Genomic DNA, 23,127 nt, shown 5'->3' with positions numbered 1-23,127 from the left:
ATGAAATAATGTCTGTGAGGCATTTTGCAAACCTAGTGCTATGTCAGTATGAATTATTATGATTAGTATTGCCGTGTTCTGCTGATTAAGTAAACCTTTCGAAAGGGAAGACAGCAATATGGCACGACCAGTTCATGATGAAGCAATATGGGTTCTTAATGATCACAAGTTCTCTTTATATCCATTCATAGCCCCTTTATTCATAGGTTAAATAATTTCCCCCAGAATAAAAGTTAAACTCACCAGCCAATATTTTGAATAACCAATGTTTTCCTGTTTGTTTGGGTTTATTTATTTATTTTTAAATAAGGGCATTTGTCAGCATTCAGTCCTGCAATACTTCTCTCATCCTCTACACATTTTTTGGAAGATACTGATAGTCACCATGCTATCACATTTATCTTTTCTTTCATTTTTATGATCAATCAATAAACATTTGCTAGGAACCTACTATGTGGTAGACACTGTGATAAAAGCTAGGGATACCAAGACAGTCCTTGCCCCCAAGGAGCTCACAATCTGATAGATGAGGTGGTATTTGGCTCTCGTGTTCTAATGGCTTGACATCACTAAGGGTAGATAGGTCATGTCCTTCTTATGTATCTTGTTTTTCAACTTCACATTAGTCATTTTTATTTTAATAACCTCAAGACCATTTTGCTTGGGAATGATAGAAAGAAGCAAAATAAGAGCTGTGTATTTCTACCTCCTCTCTAGCTTCTTTTTGTTTACCATTCCAGCTCTTCCTAAGTAGCAATCCAATCTCTTTCACTTTCATACACACACACACACACACACACACACACACACACACACACACACACGCCTCTTCTAGCCTGTGTCGCCTGTATTCTCTTTTCTTGCCATTGAATAATTATGATTTAAAGAGGGGCTACTGTCTTTGGTCAATGGGTATACACCTAGATACTTTGAAATGTTCTCTATTTAGGAGTACATAGCATGTTCCTTGAATGTTTAAAAAAAAAAAAAAGGAAATCAATCCCAGAATTTATTTTTTTAAAAATTCATGTATTTTCCCCAGAGGTTTAAAAGGGTACTTCTAATATCATTTTTACTGATGGGAATTTCATTAAAATCTTGTACTAAAAATAAGCCAGATCTGATTTAATGCATAATTTTCTACATATTGTATATTTGGGTTTTGGTTAGATTATGGTAGAAGGAATTGTAAAATGTTCTGTTTCCTTTATTTGGCAGCATGTCCTCCTAACTCTAGGCAAAAGAGTTTCCTAGTCACGATTCTCACAAGATTTGAGTTAGTGTTTCAGGACGAAACAGAGCCAAGCAAAAGTGATGACAATGGACCAGATTTTTAAGCTATTGAACTGTATGATGATTCCCAGAGAGATCTATGGGGGAAAATCTGTTCTAACAGTAATTATCCTACTTACTCCTCTTCATTTTCTGTTTTTAGTAAATTGGAGTAACAGAAATTTGTGAAAACAAACACATACACACCCCTTGGATTTATGTGACACCTTTTTTTCCAAGCTTCTCAAAGTACATTTTAGAAATATATTTTTGGCAAATGTAAATTTAAATAAATTGGCCAAGGTCATAACACAATGAGGGCAGAGTTATCAAGGGATTGCAGCTTCCTGCTTTTTTCCACCATCCATGAAATGAAAGAAATTCCACTTCTTAAAAGATCCTCTCACACACCCCCACTTTGAGAAGTACTATTTACAATTAATTCATTTTTTAAAACAGTCTTTGTTGGCTGTGAAGTGTACACATGTGGATTATTTCAGCTTCCAGTTCCAGTATTGCCACATAGACAATATGCTTTATAAGAACACTTTTTTTTTTTTAATCAGAGCTGAACCATCAGATTTTCTTTCTGAGCTATGTAACATGATAAAGAAGTTATCTCTGGCCCCCAAACTAGTTCACTTTCTATGAGCAGGTACAGGCTGTAAAGTAGATTATTAAAGTACGCAGAAATATAAAATTAGATCAGAAGTGATATTTTACTGTGAGGCCTTCTTTGGGCTTTATGAAAGGAGAAAGAGCTAACCTTATTCTATTCCTGAAGCCTGAAAAAAGCCTCATAGCAGGCATATCACCTCTAATTAGGTTTCTGCTTTTGGGATGCATTTTATCAACCCCCTTTCATTTATTCTTAATGATGCTATCACTAACAGACAAACAATCCCTTAAGAAAACAAAACCAGTTTCTTTATAAAGCATTGGTGTACATGTCCTGAGTCAGTCATCTCAAAACACGTGTTGAGCTTGTTTCCGTTGTGCTGTTAGAACACTTAATGACCCTACTGTGCAGATCCACAGAACATCGAGCCAGGAAATAGAATCAGATTTGCAGCTTCCAATGGATGTCCTCTTTGTCAGCAATGAGTTAGAAATCTGTCAGGGCTTTGGAAAGCCAAAACAGGTAGATTAAGTTGACTTTGGGAGATCACATATGTTGCTCAAGCTGTCTTGAACATTAATGATTTTAAGGGATAAACAATAGTAAAAGTGACCCCAAACTCTTTGAAGTGCTAAGGACCATGGAGTCAGTACATCAGTAACTTGGTAACCATCACAGCTTTGCCAAGTTGAGAGAGTTAAGAGAGAAGTGTGGCCTGTCTCCTATATTCCTAGTAACTTTTTTTTGCTCCATGGCCAAATATTGTTGGGGACAGAGATGGGACTCAGAAGAGACTATAGTTTGGATTTATCCAAGTATGTAAATGGGGCTGGTAAAGGGTCAGTGAGGGGAGAGGAGTTATTATGTTTAGGTCCCTGAAAGGAACAGAGTATATATGCACATACAAGCTAGCAAGTTCTTGGACAACAGACTTACTGTCATTGAGCCCAGACCCAAAGTCTTTCTAGTTTGATGTGACCTATTAGAGCTTTTGCTCCCCAGGAGTAACTTTCAAGTACTCAGGATCAGCTCCATGCTACGATAAAATATCAAAATTGGACTTTGGTGGAGGCTTCTTTAAGACTTCCTAGTATGATGTCTGTAAGTGGTGAAGTTTAAATAAAAAACTTGCCTTTGCCTTAGCCACTCATCAACATTCAATTTATTTTCAAAGTTTTAAGAAAAAGTACTTAGCTGTTTGACTTAAAAGAGCAAAAAGACGTGTTTTTGCATATTACTTCTCTGAATTTCTTTTTATCATTTTTATCTTTCCTCTCCTATTCTCCATTTTGATTATGATGGGGTTGGGATCTGGACCCCAGAAAGGAAAAACCCTGGACTTTCCCACTTGGCCAAATCTCTGGCTTTCACCTGAAGCTATAATTCTATCAACTGTCCTTTCTTTGTGGCTACACCCAATCCCCCAATTCTCTGTTAGCCTTAACCTAACCTAGCCCTTCGTTGTTTTACCTCCCTATGGCCCCAGGCCATTCTCCACCCTTAATCCTAGCTATGCTCCATTCTCCTTTTGCCACATGGTCCAGGTCCCAGGAGTTCTGTTCACCCCAGTTTACTGGCCACTCCCATCCAGATCCTCTTTAGAACACTCTTCCAGTCTCCCCAAATTACTTGGCCACTCCTAGATCCCTCCCACAGTCTTCCTGTAAATAAGGTCTATCTTATCTCCATTAAGGTGTTTAGATTCTTAAAATCTAGTCAATAGCTCAAGAACATTCAACTCCTTAAGAGTCTGCCCAATATGACAAATCCTTATAAACCTTGTCTTTGGGTGAAAGAAGGCTTGGATGAAATTCTTTCAGGAAGGACCTGGATGTTGTGATTTTGGGGTTCCAGCACCCCTGAACCCCTAAACATCAACATTTATACTTAAATCATCATTTATACTAATCAAAGGCCAAAATATCGAAATTCGGTTGTACACATATGCCTACTGTGCTTTATACATAGTAATCACTTGAGAAATGTTGGTTTTTTAACTAGTAATAATTACTCAGTTATATCATGTTTTATAGCATACTTTCTATACCTTATGTCATTTGATCTCAGGACTTGTCCTCTGTAGATACTGGGATTCAGAGGATCATCCATTTAGAACTAAAAGTCAAATTAGCAAGCAACAGAGAACTACTTTTAAGTGTTTATTATATAAATAGAAGCAGAAAGGCAATCCTGGCCCTTAAGCAGGTAACATCAACACTAAAAGGAAACTGAAAAGGTGGGGAGGAGAGATAAAGGTATCCTTCCTGGGGTAGGATAGAGAAAGTCTAAGAGTTAGGAGTGCAGCCTGGAGAAAAATAAACCTAAAGTTGGAATTTACAAACCATCAAAACCAAAGTCACCATTTTGCAGGTGGGGAAATTGAGGCATAGATCATTTAAATGACTTGTTCAGGAGTCCCAAAATTAGTAAGTGTGTGAGGGAGAATTTGACCCCAGGTCTTCTTGACTCCAAGTTTAGTGTCTTATCCATTATACCATGCTGCTTTTCAGTCATATCTTGCCTCTGACACTTGCTAGGTATATGACCATGGGCAAGTCAATAAACTTCTATGAACCTCAGTTTCCTCACCTGTTAGTGGAGGATAATAACAATAGTACACACTTCAAAGAGTTGTTATAAAGCTCTGATGGGAGAATGTATATATAAAAAAAGACTTTACAAACCTTAAAATTCTCTCAGTTATTAGTATCTCCACAGTAGCCATATGAAGGAAGTAGTATAAGTATTAGATATTATAATTTCTATTTCTAAGATAAGGAAACTGGTTTACAGATCTTGGATACTGCCAGCATCTAATCACAGGACTTCTGATCCTAAGTACCATTCTTTCTATTATATTACATTGCCTTTTTTACTTATTAGAAGAAAATATTGTTAGATATGAAATATTTTCTTTGTGGAAATATAAACTCCTTATCACTAATATTTAAAATAAAGTGCAAATCTTGCTTTAGATAAATAAGAGAATAGGATTTACATTTGAAAGAAACTTTAGGGATCATTTAACCCAAACTCCTCCCTTTACTGAATAGGAAACTGAAACCAAGAAAAATGAAATTGTTTGCCCAAAGTCACAAGGGTAGTATTGAAGTTTAGGAGTTTAGGGTGCTGGGACCCCAAAATCACAACATGTGGGTCCTGTCTTAAAGAATTCAACCCAAGCCTTCTTTCAGCCAAAGACAAAGTTTATTAGCATATCTGTCATATTGCCCAGACTGTTAAGGAATCTGAACATTAGTGAGCTCTTGGCTGTATGATAAGAATCTGATGCATAGCTAGATTTTAAGAATCTGAGCACCTTAATGGAAGCAAGATGGACCTTCTATACAGAAAGACTGTGGGAGGGATCTAGGAGTGGCCAAGTAGTTTGAAGTGACTGGAGGAGGGGTCTAAAGAAAATCTGGATGGGAGTGGCCAGTAAACTGGAGTGAACAGAATGCTTGGGACCTGTATCAAGTAGCCAAGGGAGAATGGAAATTAACAGTAGGAAATGGCCAGGGGCCATAGGGAGGTAAGATAGTGGAGTACTAGGTGAATGCTAGAGATTTGGCCTTGTGGGAAAGTCTAGGGTTTTTCCTTTTAGGGGTCCAGATGCCATCCTCATCAGTAGTATATATGTGTTTTGAGCTAAGTAGCATAATGGATAGAGTGCTAGGCTTAGAGTCAGGAAGACTCATCTTCCAGAGTTAAAACATGACTCAGACCAGTTAGCTGTGTTATTCTGGGCAAGTCACCTAATCCTGTTTGCCGCAGTTTCCTCATCTGTAAAATGAGCTGGAGAAGGAAATAACAAACAATTCCAATATTTCTGCCACAAAAGTCCCGAATGGGGTCAGGGAGAGTCAGACACAACTGAAATGATTGAACAACTAATGAGATTTGAACCCATAATCTGAGTTCAAATCAAAACCTTTTTCTGCTATGCCATGTATTAAGATTATTACTTAATCAAAATTTCAGTTGAAGCACATTTATTAAGAACTTACATTAAAAAAATGTAAGAACAGTTTCTATCCCCAAGGAGCTCAAATCCAAATAGGAGCGGACAACACTACTTACATATACAGTATATAAAGATTAAATGGGAAGAAATCTCAGAGGGGAATTCATTAGCAGGTGAGGGGAGTGGGAAAAGTTTCCTGCAGAGTTAGGATTGGAGCTCAGACTTGAAGGAAGCCAGGGAATCGGAGAGATGAGAAGGGAGAGCAATTCAGGAATGGGGGACAGATGTTTTAAAGGGACTGAAATATGGAGAAAGTATTTTGTATGGAACAGCAGTGTTCAGAGGGAATAAGTACCAGAAGACTTGAAAGATAGGGAGGGTCCAGGTTATAAAGAGTTTTAAATGTCTAACGTGGAAATTAATATTTGATTCTGGGGCAATAGGGAGACTTTGGAGTTAATTGAATAGAGAGAGAGAGAGAGAGAGAGAGAGAGAGAGAGAGAGAGAGAGAGAGAGAGAGAGGGAGGGAGGGAGAGAGAGAGAGAGCACATCCAGAAAATATTCCTGAATTAAAAATCAGGAAATCTGAGTTTAAATTTCTGACACTACCAGTGTAACAACAGACCAATCACTATAGCCTATCCAAACCTCAGTTTCCTCATATGTAAAATGTTCATGGCAATACCTGTACTGCCTATTTCAGTCAGTTTGTGGTGAGGAAAATACTTTCTTAACCTGATAACTCAATAAAAACAGGTGTTTTACAATTTGTGGAGAAACAGCATGGTATAGTAGCTAGAAATCTGTCCTCAATGCCATGAAGACCTGCCCCTGACACAATCTGGCTGTGTGACCCTCTGCAAGACAACAAAGTAGCTCCAGGAAATGCTCTAAGACTGTAGAGACTGTGGCAACCTGCATCTAGAGAGGTAGTTTCCTCTCTCGATAATTTCCTATACCAGTGAAATCACAAATTCAGTCTCTGTCCCAATTATTTGTAACACACCGGTACCTAGTACAATATAGTGCCATGCATCAGGTAGGTACTTAGTGAATATTTGTTGATTGGTTCATTAAATGGATGAATTCATAGCATTTACTGTCTGTGACCATTTGGCACTCAATATTTACTACCCAACAACATCTTACCTATTGTTTTATTTTTTTTTTGTTTCATTTAATTTTATGCTTATAATATTTGTTATTTTATTTATTTTTCATAAGTACTTTTATTTCATGAGCTAGATTTTAAACTATTTGAGGGCAAAGACTACATTTTATATGTATTTTTTCCCCTTGTATTTCTCATAGTAGCCATTATAGTGCTATGCATATGATAAGTACTCAGATAGCTAATAAATGAATGAGGATGTTTGTGACATTAGTTAAACTTTTGGGATAACAATTGCCTAGATTAAAAGTTTGTGGGTTGCTAAAAACAGGTGGGAATGATGGATGGCTGAGTTAATTATGAAAATAACATTTTTGCTCATAGAAAATTAAACCACATTTCCTTAATTGTTTGGCTTGCTAACATCTAATGGGAAACTGATCTAAAACTATTGCTCCCTTTCTTAAAAACTTTCACGTGAAGATAACACATTTTTAGCAAATGCTTTTGAGAAGCATATGAAAAAGAGTTAGTTCCTTTTCCCTAGAGGGGTAATTTATGACAGCTGGGTAAAGTATCCAAGATCATCTGAATCACATCCACCACTGCACTATCTTTACTCTTTACTCTCCCCCTCATTGCCCAACTTCCCTCCTCAGGTTTCTTTAGTTTTGATTAAAAATGTGATAATTTAATGAAAGAGAGACAGTCAATCCTACTTCTGTTGCTTTACTTTTCTCCATCTTGAAAAACTTTGCTGCTTCTAATCATTAGTCATCAAGGAGGGAGGTGAGGGAGAGAATCAACAATGGGGAGGGATATAGTGCTAAAAAAAGAGAGTATGACATGGAGACCAGGCTTTTCTGCCTTATATCCTTTTGCTTCACCATTTGTTCCTGGTTACCATTTTTTTTTAGGTTTATCAGTAGCAAGTGGAAATGTAAAATGATTTTAAAAAGATGGATTTAACTTATATTAGCATTACCTAGGAATAGGGACTGATGTTAACCTCCAGCATACCTCTACCCTAGGGAGAAGATAGTTAATAAAATTAACAAATGAACTAACAACTCTAGTTTTGGGTACAGAATCCTAGTAGAATGATATTATGGGAATAAAGAAATAAAATGAGTTTTTGTGTCACTTACATGAAATGGACAATACTATCAATGGTTTGTAAATGCATTGTCTTGATTAATTTTTTTTCTGGACTAAACATAGCAAAATATTTATAAAAAGAAATAATTATTGATAAAATTTAAGGATGTATGGAAATTGGAAGAACTTTATATCTTTCACATGGGAATCTTCAAAAAAAGTTTATTAAGTATTAAAATGCTGCACCATTATAACTAAACAGATTCACAATCTAAAGTATTTCATCTCATGCCATCTTAAAGTGATAAAAGAAGACTGAATTGTTAAGGAATATTTAATTAGAAGTTTTTCTTCTATTTCCTATATTATGATATTGGAATTCCTATCATTACCTACTCCCTCTGCCCCCCAACTCTGGTGGTATGCTGAATCAATGGTGAAAAGGTGTTCAAGTTCAGTAGAATTTTACTTGTTCACAAATGTAATTACAATTTTAAGTAGATTTTTGTATTGTAACTATAAATTTCATTTTTTTCAGTAAGGATTATAACAAAAAAATCTACTTTTATACTATTTATATATTCTTTAAGGTCACATTTGAATTTGTCATTGAAGGAAAGTGTTAATTACATTGGATGCTTACTAATATATAAATGATTCTTCTTATACCAAGTATATGTAATGCTAGAAAATATTCTATTGTCAATCCAAATAGAAAACACACTAAAATGAGATAATTGGGAAGGTGCCCATAAAGGCAGCCTGAATATATTATCACAAATATATGTGAGATAATATTTGTTTTAAAAAGATTCTATGGCACTGTAAACTCAGTCTCATTAGAGACTGCATTTAAAAGGCTTATAAAGTTACTCATTAATGTTATCTTGTTGTATCTCCACAGCTTTTTCATTAAAGAAAATTCAGCAGAAAGCATTTTCTCCTGATAGCAGGAACCAATTTGCAATAAATGTTCTGGAAACCACTAGGGAAGCCATTACTGAGGTCTAATAAAAACAGACAAGCGTAACTTGTTCTATATTTTTGTTTCAATCACATACAGATGAGACCCCGCTCTCCACACCAACCGCAAGAGACAGCCTTGACAAACTTTCTCTTACTGGGCATGGGCAACCGCTACCTCCAGGTTTTCCATCTCCTTTTCTATTCCCTGATGGATTGTCCTCCATAGAGACCCTTCTGACTAACATCCAGGTAGGCCTTTCTACCAGCCAGTATAAAGGAACATAAAAGACCTGGTTGTAGATTTGTCTAAATTAATATAAACTATTCCAGCTTAATCCATTCATGAGATTATTTGAATTAACTAATTTATGAAACCTCTTGCAGCAATTTAGATTTTAAAAGGAGCTGCACTAATCAAATGGGTTTAGAAACACTCAGATACAGTACATAAAATATAGATTGTATATTAAACCATAATAGAGACTTAGATGAAAGTGACATGGGCATTTTTCAAATCATTCTGCCTAAATGCTCTTTTTATTACAGGCTAATGGAATGAGTCTAACTATTTAAATTTGTCTGATTTACTAAAAAAGAGCAAACCATTTCTAATAAATATTTACTTATTTTAAATTGCTAGACTTTCTCTGAGGAAATTATATGTTTAGCTCTTTGAAATGTGTCTAATACAAAGGAATCCACAAAAATCCCTTCTTTCTCAAATAAGCTTGTTTCAGCTAACATTCTCTTCAAAGAATGGACTTCAAAGAGTAATACCAAACTTTCTACAGATTTCCTATGTGGTACTCAGGATGTGTATTTTATGTACAATACAGTATGACTCAAAAATAGTCAAGATTTACAATAACATATAGCATGAGGCCAAGATAAGACGAGTGTTTGGAATATAAAAAAGCATGATTTTTTAGCCCACACATGTAGTGGTCATGTGGTCAACAGATGGGGATTGGGCCACAACACTGCTCAGTTTCTCAAGCTTTAAAAAAAAAAATGGGTTCTCTGGAAAGGAAGATGTTAACGCTTTGTTTTAACTTTATCACTCCATTCTTTAAATGGGATTTTTCATTATGTTTTACTACTATACTAAATTTTCTCCCAATAGAAATATAATTAATTTTGTTTACCTCTCCAAGGACAGCAAAGAAGCACTTTAGAATGTAAAATATCTCTTCCTCTATTAATGTAGCATTTCTAATATTTAAGTGATTAGAATTTCAAGAAGTATATTAAATTATAGTATTTTATATCTCAGGCATAAAAAATAATTAAATTAATATACAAATAAACAATCCCCACCCAACTTTAATCATAGTCACATATTTGCTTTGGCTTTTTACCTTTTTTTTCTTCCAAATTTGATTTTTTTGAAAGGCAAATTGCTTTCTGTTCTGTAAATGTAGTATTATTTTCCCCTATTGAATTCTAGCTCATAAATTTCAAAGTAGATATTTTTTCCCCAGACTTTCAAATTAGCACTAGAAGCTTAAAAAAGAAGTTTCCATTTTTATTTTTTAAATTATTTGGAAACAATTATAAACCAAGAACCTTTTATCCCTTCAAATGTTAAATATTTACTTATCATCATATAGCTAGCTGTTTGTATGTAGATATTACTAACTAAAGGCATATCAACAAGGAGGTTAGAATTTAATTTCAACTTCAGAAACTACAGTATTTCTGGATTTCCTCAATTTAAACCAGCTGCATACTTTCTCTACATATGGACTCCCTCATACTATGCTATTATCATATCTCTCAAGCTAAATGTGGGGTCAAGGCTGGGGCTTCAGGGTGAACTACGCCTTCACCTTCCTTCTCTTCTCTGCCCCTCCCCCCAAATAAAACCAAACAAGACCTAATAGGAATGATGTGGGAGGCATCTTACACTCTAATTATATCTAAACATAGAATGTTTTTAGTATGTACACATTTTTTTTTCAGAAAAAAAGTTTATTTAAGTTGAAGATAGCAATGTATTTGACTTTCTGATTAACAAAAATGTTTGTGTAAATTTTGATGTGTCCTTGCTTTTTCCACTCTTAACAAATACACACCTATACCCCCCTCCAACTACAGCAGTAAACTTTTTTATCAGGACAATTTATTTTTAATTATAAAGAAATTGCAAGGACTTAGTTCAATTATGATGGTAGGGAATCTAAGCATTACTGAAGCAAACAATTCAGAGGAAGGTACTATAAGGAAAAGCCATACTTTCTTAGTTGGGTCAATCCTCCTACATCTCTATTGGTATGAGGGTAATAATAATAATAACAATAATAATAATAATTTTGCATTAATATCGCATTTTAAGATTTAAAGACATCTGTCTTCACAACAAATCTATAGGATGAGTAGGTTCAAAAGTTTCATTATTCCCTCTTGCAGACAAGTAATGAAGTTGAACATATGTCTTCTGATTTAGTCATGTATTCTTACCATATCATTAAAACCTAGCATAATATTGAATAATATAATTTCTGTACAAAAATATTTTAAAGGAGTATGTGTGTGTATGTGTGTGTGTGTATGTGTGTGTTTAATGGCTCACAGTAGCACCTGAGAAGTTTTCAAAAGCTCATAGTTGCTAGCAAGTTTATAATTTCTACCATTTATTAAGGTCCAACATTGTCCTAGGTGGGGTATAGTTACAGAGTTAAACATGGTACTGCTGGCCTACTGGGCATACTATATAAATGTGCCATCCAAATTCTGATTTGGGTAATTACATTCTCTCTACCCCAATTTCCTCTGCAGTTTCAATTAGATATAATGTTGTTCTTTGCTTTCTATGTGAAGATGTTTAACACACTTACTGTACGCTTGTTTTAAACTTTTATTTTTTCCATGCAAGGGAGTGAGCCATGCTTTCAGTGGTGGATAAAGCAAAATATGATTTAAAATATATTTAGATTCTTCAATAGGAAACAGCCTATGTATAAATGCAAGATTATTTATAGCTTTAAACTATTTCTTCTAAATTAAGTAATAGTCTACCAAATACCTACCAAAATAGTGAAAGGCTTTTTAATTTTTGTCATATTTAAGGTATTTTGTGTTTTTATATACACAAAAATACCAATCTATATACACATCAAATATGAGAGCAGTCATTAAATGCATTTCATAATCTCTTCCTATTTGAACATGATATATAGTTTGACTTTAGAACTAAGAAAAGCCATCAGGACATAGTGGTTAGAGAGCTGGGCTTGAACTCAAGAAGATCAAAGTTCAAATGCCATATCTTCTGAAATGATATTTGCTAGTTGTTTGAATCTGGGTAAAATTGATTTTGCTGTGTAATTTTGAGGAAGTAACTTCTCAGTGCCAAAGGCAATTCCCTAGGATTTATCGAGGGACTTCCTCATGTAGAAGAAATCACAGGTTCATTTGCATATAGAATAACAGTGACTACTAAACATGAAAATAAGATCAATGCTGAATTTTTTATGGAAATATTAATTTTAAAAATATGAGCTCTAAATTATTATCAACTTTCTAGGAATATGTATTTCTTGAACATTGTGTGAAAAGGAGTAAAGAATTACAACTAAACTGATTCTTAAATTCTAGTTTAATCAATGACTATCATTGAATAAGCAATATGAAGAAAGCTACTAAATCCATATTCAAAGTCCAATTTGAAAATTGGATTTATTTCATTTGAAAAGCTTACTTGAATAGCCTGAGGAATGTTGCCTTTTAGTATGAACTACAGCTGAGTTTCATTCAGTGGATTAAAAAAAAAAATCTGATTTTAGTGAATTGGAAATAATATGTACCAATTTTACCTGTTATAATTTGATACATTCAAAGGAATTAATATATACCAGTCTTCAGTCTGGTCTTCTGTGTTACTCATTACAGTCCATAATTTATTCTGTTAGCAAAATTAGTCAGTCACAACTATAATATGTACAGTTCAATGTGTTAAGTGCACAGGATACAAAGAAAAGCAATAAAATAAAAGTAAACCAAACAACAAAACCTCCAAACAAAAAACAACAACAAAAAAGAAACAAATTAAAAATAAACAATTCCTACTCTCAAGAAGCTCAGTCTAAAGCGGATGAAAACATGCAAACAACTACGTACAAGCCACACACACACACACACACACACACACACACACACACACACACACACACACACACGTAATTGCTCTCAGAGAGAATGTGTTAAGATTAAAGATACTAGGAAAGACTTTTTTATAGAAAGTTGGACTTTACCTGATGGCTTAATGGATAAAGTATCAGACTTAGAATCAGAAAGACATAAATTTGAAACTGGCCTCAGAAACGTACTACCTGTGTGACCTGGGGCAAGTTAATTGACTTTTTTTCAGCCTGTTTTATCATCTATAAAATAGTGATCATAATAGTAGCACCTACCTCTTGTGTTATTGTGAGGATCGAATGAGTTAGCTAACATATGTAAAGCTATTTGAAAATATTAAATCTCTAAAAAAAATGCTAGCTATTAAAATTAAATGGGACCAAACTATTCATGCAGCTTGGTTCACTGACTTGTTGGCAAAGCCAAGCAGATAAAGCCAGAAAAAAAAAAAACTAGATTAATTTTGTCCAGCCCAGATCTAATGAATGTAGATCTAATGTGATATTTATTAACCATAGGATCATAGCTCTAGGATTAGAAGGATTTTTGAAGACCCTACAGCACAATCCCATTTTTTACAGATGAAGAAACTGAGGCCTGAGGAGGTAAATCAAGTGGTCCAAAGTCACATTGGGAGTGTACATCAAAAATAGGATTAGAATCTAAGATCTTTAACTCTACAGTCATTGTCTGTACATTATATTATACTGCTCCATTCCCAACTAAAAAGGAAAACTGATCTAAAATTGGTATATTTCAGTTTCTCAGCCTTTATTCTAGAGCCCTCTGACAGTTTGGTAAAATCTATAGACTAAGTTTTAGAATAATACCTTTTTTTTAAAAAAGTGCATAAACATAGTATTACAAAGGAAACTAGTTTTTTGAAATACAGTTATCAAAATATTGAAGTAAAAGGGTCATGGATAGTATTTTCAAACATTTTAGTTGTGGATTTAGATGATTTTTTTCTTGTTTAAATTCACACCTATCTAGATAAATATCTGAGTATGAAGCTATCACTATAAAATGATGTTAATTCCTATACTTATGTTAATGTCAATTAACATAAATAAAAATGAAGCATGAGAAAGCAAATGTAACAGAAGCTAAGCAATAAAGTTGTGAGTTGGCATATTTCAAATGGATAAGATATTCTGTCAATGTATGCTTGTCCAACCAACTCCACAGGGAAGTCTGTAGAGCCCTGATATCTCTTATTTTTACATTCTATGTGGGAGGAGCAGGATTGTAAAAGTATTCAGAGGTGACCTCAAACACCCATATTCCAATGATTGCTTAATGTAGTAGAAAGTATAGTTTCATCCTTCTCAATGACTGGACTAAACAATAATATATAGTAATGCCATGCCTTATATGTTTCTGAGTCACATGGGAGGCAATGCATAAAAGAGCTATCCACATTGATGATTCGCTCATGTAGCAGGTATTGGAAAACTTCACATTTACTTTAAGATGAGGGTATCTTTTCCATCATCGCAATAGCTTCTGAAGGAAACCTCAGCTTGTAGCTTTTGAGGCTTTATTTTCTCCTTGTACTGTTTAAAAGGTATGTAAGATGGGCGATCCACAGGATATTCCTTCTCCATTTTCCTAGAAAATGTAAGGCTTAAAAGAGGGGAGACTAGGATCCCAGTAAGAGACAATGCAATTTAATTCAAAAAAATATTTGTTAAATGCCTTCTCTTGTGGAGAGAGACTCTATTAGACACTAGGAATATAAAGTTCACAATAAAATAATTCCTGTCTTCAAGGAGCTTAACAGAACTGGTGCAGGCATTCTAGCCCCAGCTTATCCGCAAAGCACTTTGGACAAATCACATACCATCACTAAATCTTTGATTCCTTGTTGTAAAATGAAGGGCCTATCACAGTATCTTGCACATAGTAGGTACTTAGTGAACTTCAAATTGAAGGAAATGGACTGGATGAGGGATTCATAACCTTGTCTTTCGCATGTGACATGGACACCTTTGTCACATAGGTAAACTGCCAGATCCTTCTTAGAATAACATTGCTAAATGATTGAGACAAAAGCAAATTTTCTTTTTCTGAGGTTAGTAAACGTGAAGTTCTGATTTCCCCCCAATTTGAGGTTCATAGAATCCCTGAAATATGTCTACAGACAACTTGTGATTCCACAGACCCCAAGGTTAAGATCCCCTGGCCAAGATAATCTTAGAGCTTTCTACTTTTGACAGTCTGTAGTTCTTTGATTTTAAAAAGATGATTTTTTACAGCTTATATTGCAGAATTTAATTGATAATTTTTCAGGTAGAATTCTCTTATATCTAATTCTAACAAAGATTTGTTTTAAATAAAAACATAAAGCCCTCATTTACATGTTGGCATAATAAAAAAAATGCATCAATTAAAAGAAAAGTTTCCTTTATGCTAATAATTGGACTAGCCTTTTACCATCCAAACATTTTCTAGGTTGCCAAAACCATTTAGAAGTTGCCAATTACATTCAAAGGACACTTAAAACAACAACTGAGAAATGCATTCTATCTCTGGGGTATGGTGAAGATAATCAATCCAAAAAATATCAATCATCTTGGAAAACAAGGAAATCTGTATATTTATGACTATCTTTATGCCTTGCCCAAAGAGGAAAAATTGGAGACCAATCAAATATAGTCTGTCTTCTTTTCACTCTGCCATAAACTATATTAAAAACAAATCAACAATGTAGATTTTCAGCATAATTATCATTATGCAACTTCCAAATCACCAGAACTTACCGCCCCTTGTGGGAGATAAATCCATTTTGTTAACATCCTATGTTGTGCTGTATTTCACATTGTCATTGGCAGCATATTGACTTAATATTCAGCAAGAGGATTAGATACTGCCTGGCCAAGTAAGACCTAGCATTTAGTGTGATCTTTTGCAGATGATCCACCTGGAGAATATACAGGAGCTTATACAGATCTGAAATTACTATTATCACTGATGGCTAAGAAGTGTCCTAATGATTTGTAGATGTCATGAATAGCACTCAGCATTGCTTTCTTAGCCCCCTGCTGCATTGAAAATATCTTGCAATTTAATCAGTTTTCAGTATTTTTTTTTTTTTGCAATAGGGCTGTCCCTGGCAATAATACCACTTTGCATATGCATCAGTTTGGCTCTACTGCAGATTTTTGTTCACATTGGACTCCTACTGATGTGCACTGATTTAACATCTAAAAATGAAACTTAATTTTATATAGCTTATAAGGAGTCCCTAGAGGGTCTTGTATCCTAAAAGCTAATATTTTTCAGACATAATCAGCAGGAATAGGTAATGGATTACCATTAGCTACATTAGCAGCAATGTAACGAAAGGAAATAGTCAGCTTCAGGATGTGCTTTTAACAACTTTGTATGTTACAAAGATATGTAATATAAAATAACACAAATCAGTGTTGCAGCTTCACATTATTCCCTGTGTTTATTCATAATGATTGTTTCATATTTAAAGAACACCAAAATATTGTGTTTTGTCAGCCAAGGACAATAATAGTTTAATAGTAATTTATTTTAAACAGCTACTGATAATACAACCAATCAACACATTAAGTGGTGCCAACATTGGCATCTTGCTAAATAATCTCTAGACATTGCACAAAGAGTACATCTTTCAAAGATAAGTCAACAAGAACAATCAGAGCAGAAAATTAGAATTTGGTATCTTAGAATTAAAATACAGCTAAACTAAAGTTTTAATTGGGGTGATCAAAAAGGGCACTTGATGTAATGATATCTTTCATTTGTTACTAATTGTTTGCTCCCTATGAAGAAGAAGCATATTTCTGAGTGTTACTGAATTGAGTAAAGATGGCAGTGTTATTAGTAGCCAGGTTTTGTAGTTAAAACGTGATGGATTGGGGAATGGCTAAATGCTTCAGAGAAACTCTTTTTCTACTTGTTTTATGACAGAAGTATTTTTCTGTATTTTACTGTGACAAGTCAACAAATTGGGCATGACAAATATTAGATGATTTGTTATTTGAAGTGGTTATGATGATGATGATGGTGATGATGATGATGATAATGAAATGAATGGTTATTAAGCGGTACTGGAATTCGTAGTTGAATGCAAAGTTTATATGCACTGAGATAACTCCACAAAAGGGCAAGACTCAAATCAATCTACCAAGTTACTCACCTTGAAAGAAAAATGATGATTTTCCATTGAATCAGAACTTTTCTTTTTAGTCCTGATTTTGATTGAAAGTGCATATTCATCATATTCATAGTCCAGTGAAGGCATGAGTATAGCCCTCTGTTTGCTGGAATATCTGTTTGCATAGATAGAATAGAAATTGTTATTTTAATTTATCATTGGAGTTCTTTGCAGATTCAGCCTCAGAGAACATAGCAAGAAAAATGTTTTGGATGTCATGAGACTTTAAGATTTGGGAGCTAGAGTGGAGTTCAGAAATGAAGGTGCATCTTCCTTACTTTATGGATAAAGAAAACAAAACCTGGAATGATGAAGTGATATTAAAAAAAATAATGTCAAAACTAGAAAAGAAACCCAGATTTTTCTGACTTCCAGTTCAATGTTCTTAATAAATAAAGCACAGTAGCCACTTATGAAGAGGTTTACTTGCAGAAATCACCAAACAATTCTGCCCTTAAAAGTTGGAATGCATTCATTTAAATTGTGTCCTGAAACCTACAAAATTGGACATTGAGCATGACCAAACTTCATCTCTATGTGCTTTTTAAAAAATAGATAAGCATCTTATAAAGGCCATCTCCAAAAGGCAATCCATGACTTAAAGGGCCACTCAAAGTATTGCCTAGGTCTTTCATACAGTTTTGTTTCGCTTCTATTTAAAGATCTCCCCATGTAGGGTAACTGATTTCTGCTTGTTTCTTGTGCATGGTAACAAATGCAAAGCAATTTGCAAGCCCCAATGTGCTACATAAATTCCAAGTTATCATTATAATTATATTTGAATGCATGCTCAATATTTGGTCCCACAAAATTTAGATGTTTATCTTTTCATTTTATTATAGAAACATAATTGTCTAATAAATGATTCTTAAAGTCATGCCCTCTTAGTCTTAAAGCTTATGAAATACTTTCATGGACATTTTAGATAAAGAAATTCTGAGTGATTGGAAGCAGCCATACCTATGACACCTTAAAGTTTGTTCTGGTAAAACATGTTAATGGTTGCTGGAAGGCTTGTTTTTCAGATAAAGTATATTTTCCAACATTCACTAACCCAGTGGTTGCCCAGAGTTCAATGTCAATGAAAGGCATTAATTAGCATGGTTGTTTCCAGGTAGAACACTTTATGAAATGAGGGAAACTGACTCTGTACCTAAATATTTGAGTGATTGATTTTACCTTTGAACAGGGGCTCTTGAAGGTTGCCATAGACAATGCCAGAGCTCAAGAGAAACAAGTCCAATTGGAAAAAACAGAGCTGAAGATGGATTTCCTAAGGGAACGAGAACTAAGGGAAACTCTTGAAAAGCAGCTGGCTATGGAACAGAAGAATAGAGGTATGGCATGGGTGCCAAATATACTCCATTTCTTTCAAATGTATGATACAGAAATGCTACATTTTCCCAATTTTACCTATCATTGACTTTTTTTTTTTTTACAATAGTGTTTGAACTGTGGGCTCAATATATTTCTGGGCTACTGTTTTGATCTGTAAACTACATGATTCTTCTTAGTCCACATCACAGGGTGTTAATATCTATGAATTATCTCATTAATCATGTTAAGTCTGATTGCTTATCCTGTTTTACTGATTCACACTGTTTGATATAAGAATGAGCTCTGATAATATGACAACCGTGAAGAATAACTTTCCATTCAGTCTACATTCTCTTTTGAAAAATTTAAAGAGTTAAATATGTAAAGCCAAACATTCCTGTCTACTCATGCAAAACATATTCTCCAAGATATTTATCAATTGAAATGGAACACTGATGAATTAGCTCAATAAATCGCTGAAAGTAAGTGAGCATCTATTCTTTATCTATATGCCTCATCTTGTCCTTGCAAGGTCAAGCATGCATTCCTAACTGGAGCTGATCTGGCTCTGCAGTACATAATCTAACATTACTGAGGATGGTAGTAAGGAGGATTTCATTTTAATTCATTATAAAGTGCATCTGTTTCAGAGAAGCAGATGGATGTAGTAGTTGCAGTGCTGCATTTGGAATCAGGAATACCTGGGTTCAAATCCTGTCTCTGAATAATCATGGGCAAGTCAGTCAGTTAAACTCTCTCAGTCTCAGGCAACTATAATTTATCTTTTAGATTTAGCAATGGATTACAATCTGCATCTGTGAATATTCTATCAGAGAAAGAACAGATCCTTGAAATATGGACAAAATGTGCCCATATATCTTCAAAGAGTCATTTTAATATAATTATGGGTATTTTACATAGTGATTTGAAGAGCAGTGCCCCCTTTGCTCTACCTAACCTTTCAATAAGGCTGAACTTGATAGGTAAAATTTAATAAACACAAAGCTTTATACGTTGGTTAAAAACATCAACTTAAATCAAAACTGGGTGAGTCACAGCACTTTATCTAAAAAAAAATAGCTTTGGGACTTTCTAGTGGAGTATTAAGAAGTATTCAGGTTGATATAGCAGCCAGAAAAGGTAAGGAGATCCTGGCCTACATTAAGAGAAGCATAACTCTCAAGAATAAGGCAGTGATGTTACTGCCATATTCCATGCTAGTCATCCATCTGGAGTGTTTTATTCAGTTTTGAACATAACGGTTTAAGAGAGACATTGAGAAACCACAGAATGTGCTGAGCTGACCAATGAGAGTTGTGGAATGTTTCTGCCATATATAATATGAGGCTCATTTGAAGGAACTGGGGATGTTTAGCTGAGGACAAAGCACTTAGTTGTTTCTGAGTATCTGAAATGCAGAAAAGGGATTAGATTTCTATCTGGCCCTAAGAAGCAGAACTAGGAGGGATATATGGATGGTTCAAAGAGTTCGTTGAGATTGATATCAGAATGAAAAGAAAAGAAAACAAAAAAAAATCTCCTAACTAGGAGCTATTCACATGACCCAGACAGTGAAATGTGGATAAGATAATAAGTTCAATGGATTCAAAACTGTTTGGTTGGTTGCTTTCATGGTTAAATATCAGGCTGGAAAGAGGTCCTTAGTGATATGCCTAGGGTATTTGTCTTTGGGGTTAACTTCATTTTATCTATCTATCTATCTATCTATCTATCTATCTATCAACTATTTATTTAGGTCAGTGGGATAAAGGCATAGAGGGCCTAATCAAATTTGCTAGGTGACATAGACTAATGTGTTAAATGACTGAAGCAGGATCTAAAACTACCTTGCCATTGATCTTAATCTAATAAATTGAGACTTAATCTGATAAATGTAAAGTTTTACACTTTTCATTCAGGGAAATGAATACCACATGTAATAGATGTGGAAGGTATGGCTATATGGCAATTTAACTAAATAAGAGCAGAGGTTTGTAGTGGGTTAAGAATTCAGTATAAGTCAGCAGGTTGGTATGTCAGACAAAAAGAAACTAATATTATCTTAGGCTTCTTTGAGAAGCATGGTAGTAAGAATATGCACACGATATTCCCATTGTACGCAATCTTATCAGACCACATCTACAACTTTATGTTCATTTCTGAGAGCTACATTTCAGAAAAGGCATTGATAAGCTGGAGAATATCAGCTAGGATGGCAAAGTGCCTTGAGGTTCTATCACATGAGTTTTGAGCAAAGGAACTGGGGTTTGTTGTTTGGGTAGCATGGGAAAGCGCAGACTTGGAGGGGCTATGAGAGCTATGCTGTTGCCAGGTTTTTGAAGAACTAACATGTAGACTAAAGGTTTGATTTGTTCTGCCTTACCACCAAGAACAGAATGAGGAGGAATGGGTGGAAATTTCAGGGAAGTAAATTTCAGGGTGATGTATAGGAAGTTTTTCTAACAATTAGATCTATCCAACATTGGAAAGGGCTCCCTCAGTGGAGATCTTCAAACATGGGATTAATCAACTAGATGACTTCTTTTGCTTTTCCAACATTGAAATTCTCTGACTTCACGAGATGTACCACAATTTTAAATTATAGGAATACACTTAGACAGAAGTACTGTGAAATAAGCAAATGATGACATTTTATTTTGAGATAGGAAGTGCTATTAAGATAAAAGACAAATGTAATAAGCAAGCACAGTAGAAAGAATGTTATGTTAGCAAGTGGCATTTTGCAACAGAATTCTATCATCATACTACCTTTTGTTAAAGCCCTACTTTTCATTACAATAAATATGTTTTTATAGAAACTCAAATTCAAGCCATTTAGGCCCTAAAGAAGCAGCCACTTGAGAGAACTTCAAAATGTTGTTGGCTTATACCCATATTTACATCATGTTAAATTCCTCTAACCACTAGAGGGCAAAACAACCCCATATCACTCCATGCATCTATGATTTAATTAATTGTGAAACAATAAATTGGAGGTAATAACTAGCAATGATTATTTATTAGTAATATGTCTATTGAAAATGTCTCATTACTCTGAAGTGTGGCCATGAGTATCCCATTTGATTCAGTAACACAGGAGTTGGTGAATGGCCAGTAGTACAAGCCTGTTTTTGAGACTGTTGACAGAAATTTCATTAGCATTTTTCCTTCCAGATGAATCATGTTGAAAGTAATTTCCTCTTCTAAGAGTCTTAGGCACTAGGAATTTGGGGGTTGGGCAACAGTTGGCATTTGACATAGTAAGTGCTTAATAAATGTATACTGACTTGACTTAAAGTTATTAATTTCTTTCAAGTCCTTTGTCCTCATTGGCTCAAGAATTAGTCAGGAATCAGTCATTTTGCTTTATACCTTTCATCTGATGAAGGACTTGATATAATGTGATTTCCTAAGTTAGATCAGTCTGCAGCGACAAAAGGGATCCACTTAAGCATTATCTCAACTAAATGAATTTTTAAAATAAAATATTGTTGATTTCAGGATTAAACTTATTTACATTGCATGCAATAATGTGGTAGTTGTGATTCCTCATCTCAGAAGGCCAGCTTCCATTTACATATATACTTCCATCAACAAATAGGTCCAGAAAAATCTTCAACATTTGTACTCCTATTGATGCTAGGATAAAATGAAATTAGCAAGCATGTTGTTTATCTAAATCCTGGTTGTTGTTGTTTTTAATCATACCCTTAATTCTATATCCTGGATATTTTTTATTTTATGAAACCCACAGTCATGCAAATATTTCAGATATCAGGGCATCCTTTTAGATAACTGGAGTTGACCAATAACTATATCAATTTCTTTTGTCTTAAATACCCTCTTCCACTTCCATCTGCATATCCTCTAATTAATGCATCCTACTGCTGTGCACTCTGATCAAGTAGTAAAATTGGGATTATGTCTCTTCTGTGGACAGCTACACAGTGAGGCTTTGCTCATTCTGGCTCTGCTTGTCATAGTCACATTCACAATATGTCAGCCATGATAAAATTTTAATTCAAAGAGAAACACATGCTTGCTTCTCATTTGTTAAGATTATTTGCCATGTACTTACACCGTAAAAATTAAAATAATCATCATACTGAAAGTACATTTAATGCACACTTCTTGAAGAACATTGATTCATTACTATTTAATGATGACACATTAAATTCTTGGATAACATTAAAGTCCCAGCTGGGAGTGGGGTGGATATGGGGGTTTAGGGAGAAGCAGGAGCATTGCTGGAATACTTATTCATTCCTGCTTTAAACAGGAGCTCATGATATTTTAGTTGTAAAGTGTTTAGATTCTCTTGCATTAGATTTCATCAAAATAAAGTTATACGATTTATTGGAATGTATTGGAGCATGTGTAAATTCTGTGTTAAGGAAGGATCAGTATCTCTAAGGACACAATGAAATATCCTCAAAAAGGACTTCATTCCC

The 23,127-nt window shown here is 34.5% G+C and overlaps 1 protein-coding gene across 4 annotated transcripts in view; it reads left to right on the top strand.

Annotated features, from left to right (window-relative positions):
• The window catches only part of DACH1 (dachshund family transcription factor 1), a 486,728-nt gene that overhangs the window by 416,841 nt on the left and 46,760 nt on the right, over positions 1–23,127 (top strand). For all 4 annotated transcript variants that reach the window (XM_020992455.2, XM_078147697.1, XM_020992456.2 and 1 more), the window contains 2 exons: positions 9,128–9,279; positions 18,549–18,696. In XM_020992455.2, coding sequence (XP_020848114.1) covers positions 9,128–9,279; positions 18,549–18,696 — 300 coding nt within the window. The remainder of the gene's footprint in view (positions 1–9,127; positions 9,280–18,548; positions 18,697–23,127) is intronic.

This window comes from Phascolarctos cinereus, unplaced genomic scaffold (assembly GCF_003287225.1).
Source record: "Phascolarctos cinereus isolate Bilbo 61053 unplaced genomic scaffold, phaCin_HiC Scaffold_7;HRSCAF=346, whole genome shotgun sequence".
Classification (NCBI taxonomy): domain Eukaryota; kingdom Metazoa; phylum Chordata; class Mammalia; order Diprotodontia; family Phascolarctidae; genus Phascolarctos; species Phascolarctos cinereus.
Note: the sequence above shows the minus strand (reverse complement) of the source record. Positions and strands in the feature narration are given on the sequence as shown.